Genomic DNA, 20,381 nt, shown 5'->3' on the forward strand with positions numbered 1-20,381 from the left:
CCGCTCAGCGGTGGTACAGCAGCCGTGGCGACGGGACGTGACGTCTCCGTTCCCTCCTTCAGGGAATGAAGGTTACATACGTAACAGAGACTTTCCCTTTCAGTCAGTCACTCCGAGTCACGTCGGTGACCGACGAATTGGGTTCCCTACCAAAGCACCATAGATGCTGCCCCTTCCAGTGTCCTGTGCGAGCCGCCTGCGCCCCTTTGTGGTGTAGGCCGGGGCTCGCAACAACAAGACCAGTCACTGTTGTCATAGCCCTACCCACTCAGTGAGATTGGATAACACTGGGAAAACTTACCCGTTCCACTTGGAACAGGAACGTTGCGGAAGCCCCATCCTTCCCAAAAGAGGTTTCGGAAGCACTTACACATATGACATCCGTTTAGGTGCATAAGGAAGATTAGAGGTGATTGTAACCCTCATGGAAATGGCAGAAATCTGCCGGGGAAACACGGGCTCTGAGGCTATATCATGGACTTTACACATATGGGAACCACTTAGGCCTCTACATATGGAACCCAGCCCTCTACCGGTTCTCACGGATTCAGTGAGGGAGGGCCTGGCACCGAACGTTCCGCCACGTCTGGCTGCTGAGGGGACGGAGGAGCTCGACAGGGCCTACAGTACGGACACTCTGGAGCAGTTTTAACAAGCCGACACTAAACCGGGGCCTCTCAGCACCTATACCTGTTTGAGGTGAGAACACAGGAGGATACCGGCTCCACACAAAGGCTATAGAATCTAGCGAATGTGTTGGGGGTCGCCCAGCCCGCAGCTCTACAAATATCTGTCAGTGAAGTGCCATGAGCCAGCGCCCAGGAGGATGCAACACTCCTAGTAGAGTGAGCTCGCAACCTGAGCGGGCAGGGTACACCCTGTGCCTGATAAGCCAGGGTGATGGCATCCACAATCCAGTGGGCCATCCTCTGCTTAGAGACGGCATTCCCTTTCTGCCGGCCTCCGTAACAGACAAAGAGCTGGTCTGAGGTCCTAAAGCTTTGTGTCCGGTCTACGTAGCATCTCAAGGCTCGGACGGGACAGAGCAAAGCTAGGGCTGGGTCTGCCTCCTCCGGGGGCAGCGCTTGCAAGCTCACCACCTGATCCCTGAAGGGAGTAGTGGGAACCTTGGGCACATAGCCGGGTCGGGGCCTCAGGATTACCTGGGAGTCAGCCGGCCCAAACTCTAGGCACGAATCGTAGACCAAAAATGCGTGCAGGTGCCCTATCCTCTTGATGGAGGCCAGTGCAAGCAGGAGCAGAGTTTTCATTGAAAGAAACTTTAGCTCGACTGACTGCAAAGGCTCAAATGGGCCCTGCTGTAGTGTTCTTGAGACAGGTCCCAAAAGGGTATGGAGAGGGGCCGGGGAGGATTTAACCTTCTTGCCCCCCTTAAGGAACCTGATGACCAGGTCATGCTTCCCTACCGACTTCCCTTCCATGGGGTCATGGTTAGCAGCAATCACAGCAACATAGACTTTAAGGGTGGAGGGAGACAGCCTTCACTCCAACCCTTACTGCAAAAAGGAAAGCACGACTCTGATTGGGGGAGACAGCCTTCACTCCAACCCTTGCTGCAAAAAGGAAAGCACGACTCTGATTGGGCATCTCCGGGGGTCTTCTCGGTGAGAAGAACACCACTCGACGAACAGGTTCCACTTCAAAGCGCAAGTGTGTCTCGTAGACGGTGCTCTCGCCGAAGTGATGGTGTCAACTACCTCTTGAGGCAGGACACCTAGAACCTCCGCGTCCCATCCAGGTACCAGACATGAAGTTTCCAGAGGTCTGGACGCAGGTGCCAAAGGGTGCCACGTCTCTGAGTCAGTAGATCCTTCCTCAGAGGAATCTGCCAGGGAGGGGCTGTTGCGAGGAGAATTAGTTTGGGGAACCAGGTCCGAGTGGGCCAATACAGCGCCACACGCAGGACCTGCTCCTCGTCCTCTCTGACCTTGCACAGTGTCTGTGCGAGAAGGCTAACTGGGGGAAACGCATACTGCGTAAGGGCTGTGAAACCCTGTATTCATATCGGCTGGAGGGACCGGCTCTATCGCATCCTTCGCCAGTAGGGCTGCTATATCCGCACACAAGACAGGAGCATCAGCCGCCTTCACTGTCGGGAAGCGGATGCCACTGAACTTGGGAGGATGCCGGGTGAACTGAATCGCATAGCCGAGGCTGATGGTCCGCAGAAGCCAATGAGACGGGTTGGGCAGTGCTAGCCAGGCACCCAGATACCGTGCAAGTGGAACGCAGGGACCCAACTCGGGCGGCTTGTGAGCGGACTGAAGAGGAGTCTGAGTGTGCAGTGCAACGCTTATCTGGTTCCACAGTTTGGCACAGGTGCGTGAGTAGGGCCTTTGTTGATGCTCTCGAACCGCCCGCTGCTGCCTGCTGGCGATGGAGTAGGATGAGTGTGGTCCGGTGCTGGTTCATCTGCGACTCTCCGTGCCCTCCTGGGACCCAGGGACAGAGAAAACCGCTCTCTCATCGAGATTTTCCAGATTCTCCACCCGGCCCTTCTCCGGGGGAGGGAGAGGTGCCTTCACCATCCCCCAAAGAGCAGCTTCCTCCCTCTCTGGGTCACCCGTCCTGGGGCCTCTTGCTCTTTCGCTCACCGCCAGGTTTGACGGGGGCCTGGATGAGTGGGGCTGCCTGCCTACGCCCAGCTCCACGGTGCCGCTTGCTGGAGGCTGCTGCGGATGCGGCGCGGGAGCAGGGGCAGACGAAGGGGGCCGCCCTCAGCGATGAGCAGGCTGGGGCGCTCCAGCTGGCGGACGGGTGGAGGCAGCAGCTGACCGCCGGGGCAGGGTGTGACGACCTGCCTCAGTCTGATTTTGTGCAGCCGAGAGCTGCTGGGCCAAGCTCTCGACCGCGTTGCCGAAGAGGCTGGTCTGGGACACAGGGGCATTAAGGAACCGAACTTTGTCAGTGTCCCTCATATCAACTAGACACAACCAGAGATGGTGCTCCTGGACCACAAGTGTGGACATCGCACGACCCAGAGAACTAGCGGTGACCTTCGTCACTCGGAGTGTGAGGTCAGTAGCGGTTCGGAGCCCTTTCAGAACTTCCAGATCATGACCACCCTCATTGTCATGCCCAAGTAGTCTACACCTGGCTGCCGCCAGGCCGAACACTGGATCGCGGCAGAGGCAATGGAGCTCTGCTTCCCTGGAGGAAACGGAGCCTGGCCCGCAGCTCCGAGATGGTCATCTTCCCGCATCTTCCGCGAACGCCACCTCAGCGTGTTTAATGCCCAGACACGTGAGGCAGCGATCGTGACCATCACCCGGCGCCAGGTAACGACCGCAACCAGAAACGCATGGGTGAAACGGCTTCTTTAAAAAGATGATCCGTCGTCTTTACAAAGACGCACTCGCTTATTGTACTCTTTTAGAGAAATTGGCTCTTTTAGGGAAATGCTCTTTTACGTGCTGAGACGCAGAGAGGAAACGGCCATTTGCAGCACGACAGGGGGTAGTGCAGCCTGAAGTGCGCAATCCACTCGACACCGGAACGACCACCACTGAAGTGCCGTCCGCCAACACAAAAAGACTCGTCACACACAAAGCAGTTTGGTAGGAGCAGAACAATGTTGTCGCTCGGCTCCGAAGCGAAAAGCTGGTATGCTTTGCACCGGCTGCCTTTTTATGCTCACACTGTGATCAACGGCAGCTGGATGCAATCATCGCAATGTGCATTGGCTTGTTTAGTTTACACTCTTTACAAACTTTTTTCTTTTTTTAAGCGAGATACCAATTCATCGGTCACCAACATGACTCGGAGTGACTGACTGAAAGGGAACTTACAGTTAACCAATTAACAGGTTTTACCATAGCATTTTTACAGTCTTTTACTGTTAAAATTGACAGTTTTTTACAGTGTTGAAATGTACTGTAGCCCTGTGTTGAGTTAAAGTATAAATATGGCAGGTGTGTGGACTACTTTTACGATACATTCATGGTGCTTTTTGTCATATTTAGAATTTGATCCACATATCTCACTTTATTTCATTGTATAAGACACAGCAGCAGGAACATTCTTCAAAATGTCGCTTTCTGTGTTTCACTGTAAAACAAATCATAAGCTTGGAACACTATGAGGGTGAGTATTGTATGAGATATTCCTTCATTAACAGTGAAGGTTACCAAAAATGATTATTTCACAGCAGTACTGGAACCTGCTCAGATCTTTTGTTTGCCTGTCAAACTAACAAGGCCAATGCTGGCTTTATCTGCGCAGATTGGCTTCAGGACCCTAAAGATATGCCATCTCAGCGGAAAAAAATAAGAAGTTAAAAACCAACCATGCACCATGCAAGCATGCAGCCAGGACATTAAAAACCATGCTTTTATCATCGCCGTGGGCAGCAGCAGAGTAGTAAAGTGCTCCATGTGCTGTAAACATAAGCAGTGTGTAAGCATGTCATGCAAAAAAAAGTTTTTAAGGTATGAGCTGTAACAGAAACATTGCAAAGCATGCTGATGATTTTGCACTTAGGAGTAAGACAGGGTTATCAAAATCAGAGCTCCAGGACTGAGATCAGTACACAATTCCAGTCACCCTGCTAAAAAGACCAGCATGAATTTTCAGTTTTTGGTTTTGGTGCTGGTCTAGCTAGCGGGCCAACAGACAGTAGCCAAGCAGTTCAACAGCAGACTTCACTTGTTAAGTCCACTACTGTTCAGAAGTTTGAGGTCAGGAAGATTTTTTTTAATGATTTTTTTAAAGGCTGTATTTATTTGATCAAAAATACAGTAAAAACTAATTGTGACATATTACTACAATTTAAAATAACTGTGATCCAACTGAATATTTTTTTAAATTGTAATTTATTCATGTGATGTCAGAGCTGAATTTTCAGCATCATTACTCACCGGAGTTCAGACTTGTGACAGTGTCACATGATCATTCAGAAATCATTGTAATATGCTGATTTGCAGCTCAAGAAACATTTCTGATTATTATCAATGTTGAAAACCGTTATGTTGCTTACTATTCTACTAGAAACGTGATATTGTGATACTGTAACATCACAAATGTCTTTACTGTCACTTTTTATCAATGTAATGTGATCTTTCGGGAAAAAAAAAATTATACATTTATTTTTAAAAACAAACAAAGCAACAAAATCTTTTCCACCCCAACATTTAAACAGTAGTGTAGGCTGACCACGGAAGAAATGTTGGTTAATCCAATTTAAAGGAAGAGTTCACCCAGAAATTAAAAGCCTGTCATAATTTAACCACTATTGTTCCAAACTTGTAAGACTTTCTTTCTCTCTTCCATAGAACATAAAAAAGGAATAGAACAAAACAATTTGGAAGAATATTATGGCTGCTGAATTCATATGACAGCTTTGTGTCAGGAATAGACCAAAATGTAAGCCTTTATTTATCTTTTCCTCACACAAAGCTACTGTATGGCTTCAGAAGACTTTAAATATAGGGCACTTTATAGTGCTGTTTTGTTATTTTGGAGTTTGAATCTAGTAAATATGTAATATAGAGTAAATATGACAGAATTTTCCTTTTTAGGTGGACTATTTCTTTCAGCAGCACACATTTTGCTCTTTCTTTTCAGCAGGGCCCTAACCTGCATCTGAGTTTTAGAAGACATATAAATCTAAAAACAGAGTGGATGAAGCCAGAGGGTAGGTCTGTTCTGAAGACATGAAGAGAGGTTAGTTGGAGTGAGAACTGACCTAGCTGTGTGTGAGCCATGAGGTCGGCCAGTACGGTTGCAGCTGAAGCAGAGGTGGCGTTTGTGGCATGGTGGGGTCTTCCTCCGGGGTGGGAGGAGGTGGAAGATGCGGACGATGAGGTGGAGGAGCCCTGGATGACTCTGTTAAACCAGTGCTCTACACTGGGATGCGCCTGGTATGGAGACGAGGAGGCGATCCGGCCCTGCCGGCGCAGCGAGCCCTCGTCTTCTGATGCAGAGGAGGTGTCTGGGAAGTCAAGAACAAGAGGACTAATGGTTAGGTGGAACAGTTTTACTTCAAAATCAGCACTCTGTCATTAAAACAAAATTTTAAAAGTGTATATGTTATGTTTTATGTGATTAGTGAAAGAGAGATTTTATAAAACAGTGATTTGTGACCCTGGAGCACCAAAACCACTCTTAAGTCGCTGGGGTATATTTGTAGCAATAGCCAAAAATACATTGTATGGGTCAAAATGATCGATTTTTCTTTTATGCCAAAAATCATTAGGATATTAAGTAAAGATCATGTTCCATGAAGATATTTAGTAAATTTCCTACTGTAAATATATTAAAACTTCATTTTTGATTAGTAATATGCATTGCTAAGAACTTCATTTGGATAACTTTAAAGGCGATTTTCTCAATATTTAGATTTTTTTTTTTGCACCCTCAGATTCCAGATTTTCAAATAGTTGTATCTCGGCCAAATATTGTCCTATCCTAACAATCCATACGTCAATGGAAAGCTTATTTATTCAGTATAAATCAAGTTTTGTGTCCAGGGTCACATTTATGAAACTGTGAAAGTATTTGAAATTAAAATGGATAAAATTAACCTAAAAAAGGTATTTAGTCTTATTTTTTAAACAATTATTTAATGAAGCCATGTATGTAGTTGTTAGGATGTTCTGGGTGGTCACTTACTAGCCCAGGTCAAATTGTCATTTTGGTCTATACTTTAATGCAAGTTTACAATAACTTACATGTGAAATTGTAAGTCTGATCATATGGTAGATTATCAGTTTCAAGATTAGGGGTCCACAAACAAAAAGAAAAAATTGGATGCCACAGCTAAACTGGAGGAAACTAGTTAACTCAAACTGTTAAATTCTGTAATTAAGACAATCTGAAATTAAATAAAATGTAAATATTAGATGAAAACTAACTGAAATAAATATTTAAAAAAATGTTTAAATGAAGTATAAGTACAAAAACACATTCAAAATAGTAATGAAAACTTTAATTACATCTTTTAGTACATAAATAACAGTATATATATATATATATATATATATATATATATCATATATACTGCGATCAACATTCAGCAGCTCTTGAAAACACAAGAAAATACTGCTCTGCTAAAACTCTCAATTTCTTTTAAAGTTGGTTTTGAATCTAGATTATGCAGATCTTTGAACCTCACATTATAAGTTAACCAATATGGAAATATAAAAAAAGGCATTACATGGAGACTGACTTAGTTGGATAACATGTCAGAGTCTGATTATCACTTCAGAGCTTTAAGACCTCAAACAATCAATGCATTACATAACTCTAGTTATTACCCTTCATCTAACACATCTGAAAATCTGCCTTTCTTCACCCCACACTCTCAGAAATTAAGATATGAAACTAACATCCTATACAATGGATTCCTGAATCACACTTAAAAATGTCTGAATGTCACTTCATTAAACACAAAATGTCAAGTGTCATCGGCACTCAAAGTTAGGATGATTTTTTTGCTCAGTATCTTTGAGTCAGCTGGTGTTTTGGTGATTTTTAATGGATGCATGAAGTCAAGTTCTCCTCAAGTAAACACATCAACATGATCCACTAAAATTTCATAACCAATGTCACATTAATTTCCATCCATCATCATTTTGAACAGTATATTTATTGTTTTATCATTTCAGAGTTAAAAATCTTCTTTTTTTTAAAAAAAAATACTTTTTGGGAACCACTGTACTGTAAAATGTCTTTATGAAAAAATAAAAGCCATTCAAAGCTTCCATCATAAACGTCAGCAGGACTAATATATGATCATCGTGGAAGAGAAAGCAAAAAGCGTTTGTTCTCAGTCCAGACTAAAATATCACTTTGATGAGAACTGCCGGCAGGTTAAGCTGGAAAATACATCTGATGTAATGCTCATGTGGTCAGAAACGAAGCATGTGAGGCCTGCAGTTACGGTAACACACACCATTTTCCCAATTATAAATACATTATAAACGTAATGCCATAGAAAATAACAGGTGTCCGCCAATTAATGGATAAAATATGTCACATAGCTAAACCATCTGTAGTTTTTCATCACGCATAAGGCATCTTCTGCTGGGATTTAAAAAGTGTAACAACAGTGAGAATTCATGATCAATTAACTCCATCAGAAAAGTAAACTCTAATGATCGTTAGGTTATTACCACTAATGAACAAATCACACACTTTAAGGTGCCAATCATGTTTGTAACAAAAACACAAGTTTAATACGCATTTAATACTTTTTCTTTTAAACAACATCTCACAAAATTGCACAACCCATTTCAGCACTTACTTTTTCGATATTTATTGTATTTTTTCATCATCAAACAGCTTAAACACACACAGAATTTAACAGAGAAAAGAAGGGACAAAAGGAAAGCGTAAAAGACAAAGGAGAGCGAGATTGACTGACAAGAAGCCTGTAGGTGGTAGCAGATTCATTTAACATTAATTGAGTTACATAATGAAGTTTAATACGCATGTAATACTTTTTCTTTTAAACAACATCTCACAAAATTGCACAACCCATTTCAGCACTTACTTTTTCGATATTTATTGTATTTTTTCATCATCAAACAGCTTAAACACACACAGAATTTAACAGAGAAAAGAAGGGACAAAAGGAAAGCGTAAAAGACAAAGGAGAGCTAGATTGACTGACAAGAAGCCTGTAGGTGGTAGCAGATTCATTTAACATTAATTGTGCAATTACAGGGAGCAGTTACTATGGAGTGTGTCCAGCAGATTAGGAGACAGACACTAAGCAAAAAACAGTCATGCATTAAATGTGAAAGGCATTAGTCTAATGTATCTCTTCAAAACAGCATTCTTATGAAAATTATAATCTACTTGCACTGAAGGGTGCCTGATACCTGTTATTATTAGTTCAAAACAGTCCTGAACCCTCAACAAACCCCGAAGCTTAGCATTTGTTCGAGTAGAAACGTTTAGAAATTGTATACATTTTGAAACTGAAATGACTAATGAGGATGCTAATTTAGAGAACAAGGTGGACCAAGACCAATATTCAATAATATAAATATCAATATATACAAAATGTACTCAAAATTCTGTAAAATACGCTACGCTACAAACAAAAATATAATTTTTTTTAATGAAATTAATATATTTATTCAGCAAGGATGCATTAAATTGATCAAGTGATCAAGTAAAAACTTTTTTTTTTAAAGTTACAACAGATTTCTAGTTTAAGTAAATGCTTTTGAAATTTTTCATCATAAAATCCTGAAAATAATGTTTGCACAAAAACATGCACAGCTCAGCTGTTTTCAGCATTGATAATAACAGCAAGACATGTTTCTTGTACAGCAAATCAGTATATTATAATGATTTCTGAAGGATCACGTGACACTGAAAACGGGAATAATGAAGCTTTGCAACACAGAAATCAATAACATTTGAAAATATATTAAAATAGAACAGTTATTATAAAATTTCACAATATTATTGTTTTTATTTATTTTTTTTAAATCAAACTATTACCATTATTCACTATATCACTATTATTGTTCAGATTTAGGGATTTTTGTTTAGATGTGATCCGAATTGCTCTTAAAATGTCTGCATGTCTAATAATTTATAAGCAGCTAGCAAAAAAAAACTAGGCTCATTATTGTGAGAACTATTGTAATTCTATTCCCACTTCATGTCCTCAGGCACTCCGAGAGTAACCTTGACACAGATGTAGAAAGAGTAAGATAGAAAGAGAGAGGCAGAGACAATAGGCATGAAATAGAGTCATGGGAGAAGAGAAGTGATATGAGAGAGAAATTGAGAATGACGACGAGGAGAAAGAATGAGGCAGAAATGAACTGGAATGAAATAATTTTTTTAATCAAACTATTACCATTATTCACTATATCACTATTATTGGTCAGATTTAGGGATTTTTGTTTAGATGTGATCTGAATTGCTCTTAAAATTTCTGCATGTCTAATAATTTATAAGCAGCTAGCAAAAAAAAAACTAGGCTCATTATTGTGAGAACTATTGTAATTCTATTCCCACTTCATGTCCTCAGGCACTCCGAGAGTAACCTTGACACAGATGTAGAAAGAGTAAGATAGAAAGAGAGAGGCAGAGACAATAGGCATGAAATAGAGTCATGGGAGAAGAGAAGTGATATGAGAGAGAAATTGAGAATGACGACGAGGAGAAAGAATGAGGCAGAAATGAACTGGAATGAGTAGGTGTGTCAAGAGAAGACAGAACGAAGACTTAAGACTTTAACAACTGCTGTACTGAAAACCTGACCTTTAAAACAGAAATAATTCTTCTAAAACGTCTTTATCAGTCACTCCACCAGAACAGAGTATGAGGTCACATCCAGAGGACAAACAGCATAGCTTCAGAGGACTCAACAGATCAGGAGCTAACAGGATAATGAATGTACAACCGTATAAGATGAGAGACAACATCAAAAATGGCCAAGAAAGTGGGTCAGACAGCATTTTCCAAGCTGTTCAGATCCAGACAGAAGTTAAATCGAATCAGTCACACTGTAATAAAGCTGCTCTGTTGCTATAGAATATAGAGGTTTGCTAGGTTTGATGTCAGTGATACCAAACTCCATTGGTTCTCGCATGTCACATGACTGATCGCAAGAGGAAATGTTTGATTATATGGAGATGAAAATAAGATTTGTGAAGAGTAGGATTGAAGGGTAAGATTTCTTAGCATTTATAGCAATTTATAGCTATTAATGGCTTAAAATTTGATTTGTTCGTCACACAATGCTATTTAGAAGACTTATATAAGGCACAAGTCATTTAAGTCTGTCATCAATAAAGTAAATAATGGCTTATTTTTTACCCTTTTGGGTCAAGAATGAGGTGAGAGGTTATGGGGCATAGGGTAAGAGGGGTATCTGACAGGCCAGATGGGTTATCAGATCATCTCCGTCGGGGCAGTCAGACAGCTTAGCCACTTTATGTGTGTGTGCGCATTACTGCGTCCAGGGCACAAAAGAATTAGCGGACCATGACCAATTCCCACAGGGGGCGACCCTGAATGGGCCCGTTATGCTGATCTGACCCCACCCTTGAACCTTTAATCCCGCTGACCTTTCACTGACTTCATCATTCTAACCGAAGAAGGACAGAAGAGTGCTTAAGGACACCAAGACTCAGAAACTCATTAACGCTAAACATAAAGGGAGAGACAAAAACGTAATCCAAATTGACGGACAAAGCAAAGACGTTACACAAATATGAGGAGACGAGCTTCTCTGACCACAGGTTGTAATAATGTGTAATCATAAAGAAGTCAAGGCCAAATATAGTCTTATTGTTTTAATAACACCAACACAGATACAGCACTAAATAACCAATAGGTATGAAAATTTGCTGATTGGTTCTTCCAAGCCCACAACTACACAAGCCCAAGCCAAACAATCTCTCTTTCGTATATATGCAACCATATTTATTTCTGACCTATTTTCTTTAGCCCTCTTCCTCCCCAGCACCACATGTCCAGATCTACTACAGGGTTCTTTCCACTTCACCTTGCAGGAGCAGCATGTATCCTAATACCTGTAAATCTGAATATGTTTCAGCAGAAGGCTTCGCTCATGCCAGCAGCACCAATGTAGCAGACAAACTGTACATTTTAATCCATTTTGGATTAGCTAAAGTTTGTGTGTTAACTAAATGTGATAACTAAATATGCAGCCAGTGGGTCAATAAAGCTGGAACTTTGTTAACCATCTCCATATACAGGCGTGTGGGAAGGTGGTCTGGGAACTGAGTGGTCAGGAGCCATTCTCTTTGTGTAAATAATGAGCCTATTATTCAGAAAACTACGCATTGTTCTCTCAAGGCTCAGAAGATCAAAACATATTGATACTATCAAGGACTGAAATGCACATTGTCAACTGCTGTCAGCTGAAAAATTTAAATATAAAGTAAAAAAAACACTTCCGAAATATTTTCTGCTATAGCCTTCATAGAAAGTGCTCCCATAAAATTGTAAAGAATCCTTCCACTCCTAGCTCTGTTCGTGTCTGTGGTGTGTGTGTGTGTGTTTACCTGGGGGAGTGCACGCTTCAACTGAAGACTGTACTAGAACAGAGCGTCTCTTAGAGGGCATTGGCATCTTTCTCTCTTTATACTTTGCCAAGGCTGCTTGTACTGCTTCTGTATGAAGGTCTATGAGGACAGAGATAGTTCAGTTCACATGTAGGTATATTCTTTTAGAAATATATTATTTTCATATATTAAATGCTCTTTTTATAAGCATGTTCTTCTTTTTCACAAGGGGATGTGTTGCCAGCACCACTAAATTGGTATCTGTGCCTCATGATTACAGAGTTTAGCAGATAAATGTTCCTACCTGATCTGAAGCGCTCATCCCTTGAGTTTGCCACCCGGGGCTTGTTCTGTTTGGAGCCTGGAGGGGCCACCTGTGACGACGTTTGGATCCTATGTTCTATCTGCAGAGATGGATCTACACCTGCACACAAAACAAACCAGAATATTATCATCTGACAGTCAAATGCATTACTTCAATTTCCATGCTTTACATTTTACCCATTAGCAAACTAACTGCAGTGTAAAACAAATGCAGAAAGGGCAGTTATAACAAATGGACTGAAGCACTCAGCATGGGGCCGCTGCACACAGAAGAAATTACAATACATTAAGAATTTACAAAACCAACATTACAGAATAAAGGTCACTAAACTTTGCAGTAAAACTCCTATTGGGCCCACAGACATATAGACATAAGTAAATATTCTTACAGTGAGAAATTTACTTTAATAATCCACTGAAGTGACACTATTCAATTTCAACACTATCCTCTCATTTAGATTGCAACATAAATCTTCTTATGACTTCAGACTTCTCTGCTGTCTCGGTAATACAACACCTTGAGATCAATGGGCCCTTTACACCACATCTGAGCTCCAAATAGAGTTCTCATGGTGATCCAGTGCTGACGCAGAGAGTGTAACATTCACAATATTTCATCAAACTTGACAGACATGGGCTGAAGAGACACACAAATCTTACATCAACCCACAGGAGCAAAGTTTGCTCTGCTGTGACAGCCGCAGGCGGTATGAGTAATTTAAGAAACAAGTTTCAGCTGGGGCTGTGGGACTACGTTCACCATTGAGAACTTCTCACCAATATGAATTACTTCAAACTGGCAAAATAAATAATTATAGATGGTCCACAAAATGCTGTGTGGAGACAGATTTTGGACCAATCACATTTCGCTGTGGGCGGAGCTAAGCAGTGCAATCAATGCCTCAAAAATAAAAAGTAGGAAACTAACAAATTTGTTGCAGTCACAGCCTGTTAGGTCAAAAACTTTAGGTGAAATAAACTTCTTATTTTATTTGCTTCTATTAGTTAAAAGATACTGTAATAACAGACTGAAAATTAGCAGGTAGTGTAGGCAATATCGGCGAGGCTAGAAATAGCAAGTTAGCTTTGAAAGCATAAGATCCCACCCTCCCTGCAAATTACTCTCCAAAGCCACACCTACTCCAAAACACATGAACGCGCACAGGCAGACCAGAGATTAACTGGCGACTAAGCGATGAGAGATGGTGTTGGTGGAGGGTTGAATGCAACGCTGTCAGATTACCTTATGTCTCATTCACCGGTGAGAAAACATTACAGTACAAAGCGCATAATATTACAATAATAATACCTTCCATTCTCGCTCGGTCTGCAATAGTAGAACGAACGCGCTGATGACGTATCATGTCTGTGCAAACAGGGTGTGGAGAGGAATGCAAATACATTTACATTTACATTAATCATTTAGCAGACGTAGGGATGTAACGATTCACTCAACTCACGATTCGATTCAATTCACGATTTTGATTTCCCGATTCGATTAACAGTTTTTTAAGACAAATTATAAATTAAAAGTGTCCTTTTATTATTGCTTGGACAAAATACTGTACGTTTCTTTGTGAAATTGAAATATAACACTATAATAATATACTAATATAGCACTTTTAAATTATTGCTCTTTTGTTGGTTTTGATTGCTTCTATTGTCCTCATTTGTTAGTCACTTTGGATAAAAGCATTTGCTAAATAACAAAATTTAAATATAATGTAAATGTAAATAACAAAACTAAATTGAAATTTTTAAACAAGCCCCAAATCAAATAAATAAGTAACACAAATAAAATAAATCTCTTCATATAAACAAACTAAGGCTTTGTCTGTGCTCTTTCCATTTTAAATTAGAGGCAACCACTGCATTTTAATCAAGTCAAGATGCTGCATACATGCAACATGAGCAGTTTTTAATCTACACTGAACACTATTATAAACGCCCCCATTTTTCATGAGCTGAACTCAAAGATCTAAGACTTTTTCTATGTACAAAAAAGGCCTATTTCTCTCAAATATTGATCACAAATCTGACTAAATCTGTGTTAGTGAGCACTTCTCCTTTGCCGAGATAATCCATCCACCTCACAGGTGTGGCATATCAAGATGCTGATTAGACAGCATGATTATTGCACAGGTGTGCCTTAGGCTGGCCACAATAAAAGGCCACTCTAAAATGTGCAGTTTTATCACACAGCACAATGCCAAAGATGTTGCAAGTTTTGAGGGAGTTTTGATGCAATTGGCATGCTGACTGCAGGAATGTCCACCAGAGCTGTTGCCCGTGAATTGAATGTTATTTGAGAGAAATAGGCCTTTTGTGTACATAGAAAAAGTCTTAGATCTTTGAGTTCAGCTCATGAAAAATGAGGGCAAAATCAAAAGTGTTCAGTGTAAATTACATTGTATAATTTCGAAATTTGAAGCAAAAACAGAATGGTTTGACTTCAGTTTTGTAAAACTATGCATAAAAAAAATATCTGCATGAAACAGAAACAGCAGATGAACTGAATGAGACGCAGATTCACTCACTGCCAGCAGGTGGCGCTTAACGTGTTTCCTTGGTTTCTGCTGTAAACAAAGCAGTGCTGCACTTATGAACTTTAATATGCATTATACAGAGGCAAGATGAAAAGAAAAAATACCATCGAAAGACAGCAAGTTCCCCTCAGACATACAGTACATTCATATAAACTCCTACCCCTAATTGAATCGCGATTTGTTTAGCATCTCAACCAATTGAATCTTCACATATTTAATTAGATTTTCAACCGGCTCGCGGTTAATCGTTACATCCCTAGATGCTTTTATCCAAAGCGACTTACAAATGAGGACAACGGAAGCAATCAAAATCAACAAGAGAGCAATGATATGCAAGTACTATAACAAGTCTCAGTTAGCTTAACGCAGTACACGTAGCAAGGGATTTTATTTTGTTGTTGTTGTTTTTTTATATAATAAATAAAAAGAAAACAGATAGAATAGAAAAAATACACACATTGACAGGCAGGCAGGCCCCTACCATACTGTGATGATGCCCTGTCAGGCCGGAGCAATGATTCAAAAACATGAAAACCCCTTATAAATGAGGCATTCGTTGCATCCAGTGGGGACATAATTATGGATTATAATGACTTATACTGTCTTTTTACGCGTTGCGTTGCATCTCGCCGCGTAAACATAAAACCATGTCTGCATTTGTGATCGGAGAAATGACAAACAACAAGCCCTACTCTACACTGCTCAAAAAACTTGCTTTAAATATAAAAAATATTAAATATAAAAACTCTTTAAATATAAAAAACGTACTTACAGTCTGTGAGTCAGAACAGCCGGCATTGTAGTCTACTCTACCAGGATCAGGAAACGGTCCTCCATAAAATGTGCTGCACACATTTTAATATTTGGGTTGAAGTGTTCTGGAACAGTGTTGTAAATACAACTTAACCACTGATTTCTAGTCGTGTCCATTTTTGGAAGGCCAAACAATGTAGTTTCGCTTTCACAACGAAACACAGCGTCACACACGGTGGCCTAGAGTGAGCGGCGGCGGCCTAGAGTGAGCAGAGGCCGGGGGCTTGAGAATGGCGCGGCCGGCGGATTCCACGAAGGAGCGTTTGGAGCCACATGTGACGACCCCGGGCTGGACTCCGCTTCGTCCACGGTGAAAGCCGATCCGGCGATCCACAGCGCAAAGTTGTTGTATTTCCTCAGCGACCAGCACGGATCAGCTCCAGGCATGACGAAGCAGATATCGTCCTCTTTTGGAAGGCCAAACAAAGTAGTTTCACTTTCACAACGAAACACACAGCGCCTTCACGACATGGCGGCGGCAACAACAATACTACAGCGAGAATAAAAGTTACGCCTTCTTTCTTTGCGTGAACATTTGGGCGGCGTTATGCAAATCTTCCCACATCGTGACGTAGATATGTGGGGGCGTGTTAGAACGAGCCATTTTAGATAGGTGTGGCTGACTCTTAACTTTTATAAAGAATATCTCTTTGGATTTGAGACTTTAGTCTTCGCAACTTTACAGATCTTCTTTATCATCATATGACCCCTTTAAGGCAATATTTAACTTGGTGTATCAAAATAACACAACACAATTACTTAAACTTTAACTAGAATTAAAATTAAAATGGAATATAAAAAAATCTAATCAAATAAAAAAATAATTACCTCTTCATACAATTGGTAATTACATTTTGTCATTATTTTAATGACAAAATGTTTAGTGAACAAAGTTTCAGTTTTGTTTAATTTATACACCTGAATATGGCACATGTATGTAATAATCACAGCCTATTGAGGATGGAATTAAATTGAGAATAAGTGATGATAAATTATGTCACCCCTGCATTTAAGCCGTTTGATTAAATCTTAAATTGCAAGGAGCTCAATATCAGCATAGTTTCTGTGAATTTGGAGAAATCTCCACCTTGTACAAGGTTAAGACTGGTGAGTCATGCAGCGCTGCGGTTACATAACATAAGACCCATCACAGCTGTAGCTGCAGCAGCAAAAATTAGAAATCAAAGAGGCTTATGCTCTGATCTCAGGTCTAGTGACCCCTCCATCTATCACACCAGGAAGAGACCAATGAATGTTAAAAAATACCTCAGGATTCATTTATAACAAACACAGGGACAGATGAAGGACATTTTAAGAAAAAGCATAGTCATGCCTCGGACCTAAATAAAACCAAACAATCTATTCTTTGTGAAACTTTGTGACATGGGGGAACATCTATCACAGGTTAAGACAAGTAGTGACCTATTATCCTTTTTTCCTGGAAAGCAAAAGCAGGCAATACATGATTGTTTACCTCCTCCCAAACCGTTTGCCTAGCAACCACTTCATATTGACCTCTGACCCCCAGAATCATTGAAAGGAACTTCAGCTTACCGTGTTGACATGGTGAAGCATTCATTAGGGTTTTTCTCAATGAGGGCTAATATCCCTAAACAACCAAACTGAGCTCAGGAGAGGTCACATATTTAACCAAAAATCACAAACACGTACAAACACAGGCGATGCCAACTGTAGGACTGCCTCAGTTCGGTGTGGCATGGAGGTGATCAGTTTGTGGCACTGCTGAGGTGGTATGGAAGCCCAGGTTTCTTTGACAGTGGCCTTCAGCTCATCTGCATTTTTTGGTCTCTTGTTTCTCATTTTCCTCTTGACAATACCCCATAGATTCTCTATGAGGTTCAGGTCTGGTGAGTTTGCTGGCCAGTCAAGCACACCAACACCATGGTCATTTAACCAACTTTTGGTGCTTTTGGCAGTGTGGGCAGGTGCCAAATCCTGCTGGAAAATTAAATCAGCATCTTCAAAAAGCTGGTCAGCAGAAGGAAGCATGAAGTGCTCCAAAATTTCTTGGTAAACGGGTGCAGTGATGTTGGTTTTCAAAAAATACAATGGACCAACACCAGCAGATGACAATGCACCCCAAATCATCACAGACTGTGGAAACTTAACACTGGACTTCAAGCAACTTGGGCTATAAGCTTCTCCACCCTTCCACTTGCCTCTGACGTTGTCTTTGGTTCAGGAGTGGCTTAACAAGAGGAATACGACAACTGTAGCCAAATTCCTTGACACGTCTGTGTGTGGTCGCTCTTGATGCCTTGACCCCAGCCTCAGTCCATTCCTCGTGAAGTTCACTTAGGAAACCTTTGCAGGTGTTTTGAGTTGATTAGCTGATTGGCATGTCACCATATTCTAATTTGTTGAGATAGTGAATTGGTGGGTTTTTGTTAAATGTGAGCCAAAATCATCAATATTAAAAGAACCAAATACTTAAACTACTTCAGTCTGTGTGCACTGAATTTATTTAATACACAAGTTTCACAATTTGAGTTGAATGACTGAAATAAAGGAACTTTTCCGCGACATTTTAATTTATTGAGATGCACCTGTATTTTAAAATATAATTTATTCCTGTGATGCAAAGCTGAATTTTCAGCATCATTACTCCAGACTTCAATGTCACATGATTCTTCAGAAATCATAATAATATGATACTTAAGAAACATGTCTTATTGTTATTAATGTTGAAAATAGCTATGCTGCTTAGTATTTATTTATCATGGTTGGGATCCATGATGCATTTCTCCCCAGAATTTTTTTAATAAATAGAAAGAACAGAATTTATTAATTCATTAATTTTAATTAATTTTTTCATTCATCCATTCATTCATTCAGACTGAAATGAAAATATTTTGTAATCATTTTAAAATCTTTACTGTCACTGTTGTTCAATTGAATACATCCTTGTAAGAAAAAGTGATAAAAAATTCTTACTGACTCCAAACTTTAGAACTTTGGTTTACTTTTGAAACACTATGCACTTTAACATTTACTTTAGTGCAATGTCTTGCCCTATAGACTTCCATTGTAAGTGTATTACTGTAAACACTATTTTTTATGAAAAAAAGTCTGTGATAATCAACAGCATACATGGAACTTACTAGAACATCCCTTAAATTATTTAAAAAATAAAATCATTAAGTCACTATTCACCAAACCAGGATTAACACATAACGTAGTGTAGAATATTCTACTAATCCTAAACTAGTCCTACAGTTGGCATCGCCTGTGTTTGTACGTGTTTGTGATTTTTGGTTAAATATGTGACCTCTCCTGAGCTCAGTTTGGGGAACGCCTCGTCGTGACCCGTGTCTGAAGCCTACATTGAAAAAACACCAACTTGTTTGGCCGGCGACAGCCATGACGTCACTACCGTCGCAACTAGTACAAAATAGGCGCCGGTAGCGCACATCATCACTTTCTTCGTCTTCACTGACCGTTCTGTTTGAAGCGTGCATTCCAAAAGCAAAGTAAGAGCATTTTCTTTTCCTACTATGGCGAGCACTAGCGGAGCGTTTAGAAAGTGTGTACATCCGTGCCAGCGGTTCCTGACACCCGATGATTCACACGATCTATGCGTTGTTTGTTTGGGCGAGGAGCACGCACGCGATGTCTTCGAGGAGGCAATCTGCGTGCATTGCGAGAGCTTTTCGCTGAAAAAGCTCCGTTCTCGTTTGTGTCTCTTCTCGAGTGGAGAGGGACACCCATCGGTTTCCCGCGGCTCGGGAATCCCCTTCTTGTTAATTCCCCCTTATATGACCACCATCTCCAGCTGACCGAGGTTAGCTGTACAATAATTTTTCAAACAGTCTCCTACTGGGCCCATGATGTTTTTGGTGGTTCTATGGCCAGATCATAGTAACCGCCTGACTGATGGTCCGGTCAAAAGATCCCCGGACAGAGCTCCGGCAACAAGCCTCATGGGTGAGTATGATCCATATATCATGAGAGCATGTATACTAATGGGAGACCGAGGTGGTCATGTGTAAAAATAACCTTAGAGAATGTATAAAGGTACCTGCAGCATGATCCGGTCATAAGAGCCTCGGAGCAGAGCTCCAGTACAGAAGTCATGGGGGTGAGTACGATCCAAATATCATGCACCCGGATTGGGCTACAGTGCCTGGTCGCCCCGAGGGGTTTTCTGGCCACCGGCGTATTCCGTCTTGCTGAGGCAACGGACAGGAGATACAGGGGGCATTACCAGGATCCTCCTGTGTAAGGCTGTCTTAGGCAGAGCTCCCATCACCACTGAGATGTGTGAGCCGGCCGCTTCCAGCTGGCAGATATGGTCGGGTTTCCATGAACTTAAAGTCCAGATAATATGGTAAGATGTCCACGTAAAGCAAGGCTTTGCGCATTTCTCTAAATCCACGTGAGTGGTAAATGTGCACGTGAAGCTTTGCGCATTTTTCTAAAATCCACATAGCTGGTAGATGGGCACGTGTTGCTTTGCCCATTTTCTAAAAATTCCACGTAGGTGGTAAATGGGCACGGGATTCTTTGCCCATTTCTCTAAAATCCTGTGAAGGTAAGGGTTACGCGTGCTGTCTTCGTTCCCTTTGTTTCAGAGTGGGGTAACACCCCGGTACCCTGGGTCCCACTCAAATGGTGTGTCTTGGTCGACACACCCTGGAGACATCATTCCCCTCACCTCTGA

At 41.2% G+C, this 20,381-nt stretch overlaps 1 protein-coding gene across 1 annotated transcript in view; it reads right to left on the reverse strand.

Moving 5' to 3' along the window:
• Positions 1 to 20,381, reverse strand: part of LOC107549743 (disco-interacting protein 2 homolog A-like) — a 76,218-nt gene that overhangs the window by 46,084 nt on the left and 9,753 nt on the right. Inside the window, exons 4-6 of the mRNA XM_016230920.1 lie at positions 12,322 to 12,441; positions 12,018 to 12,137; positions 5,705 to 5,950 (exon numbers count right to left, since the gene is read on the reverse strand). Coding sequence (XP_016086406.1) covers positions 5,705 to 5,950; positions 12,018 to 12,137; positions 12,322 to 12,441 — 486 coding nt within the window. The remainder of the gene's footprint in view (positions 1 to 5,704; positions 5,951 to 12,017; positions 12,138 to 12,321; positions 12,442 to 20,381) is intronic.

Source organism: Sinocyclocheilus grahami, unplaced genomic scaffold (assembly GCF_001515645.1).
Source record: "Sinocyclocheilus grahami isolate Dianchi unplaced genomic scaffold, SAMN03320097.WGS_v1.1 scaffold380.1, whole genome shotgun sequence".
NCBI lineage: Eukaryota > Metazoa > Chordata > Actinopteri > Cypriniformes > Cyprinidae > Sinocyclocheilus > Sinocyclocheilus grahami.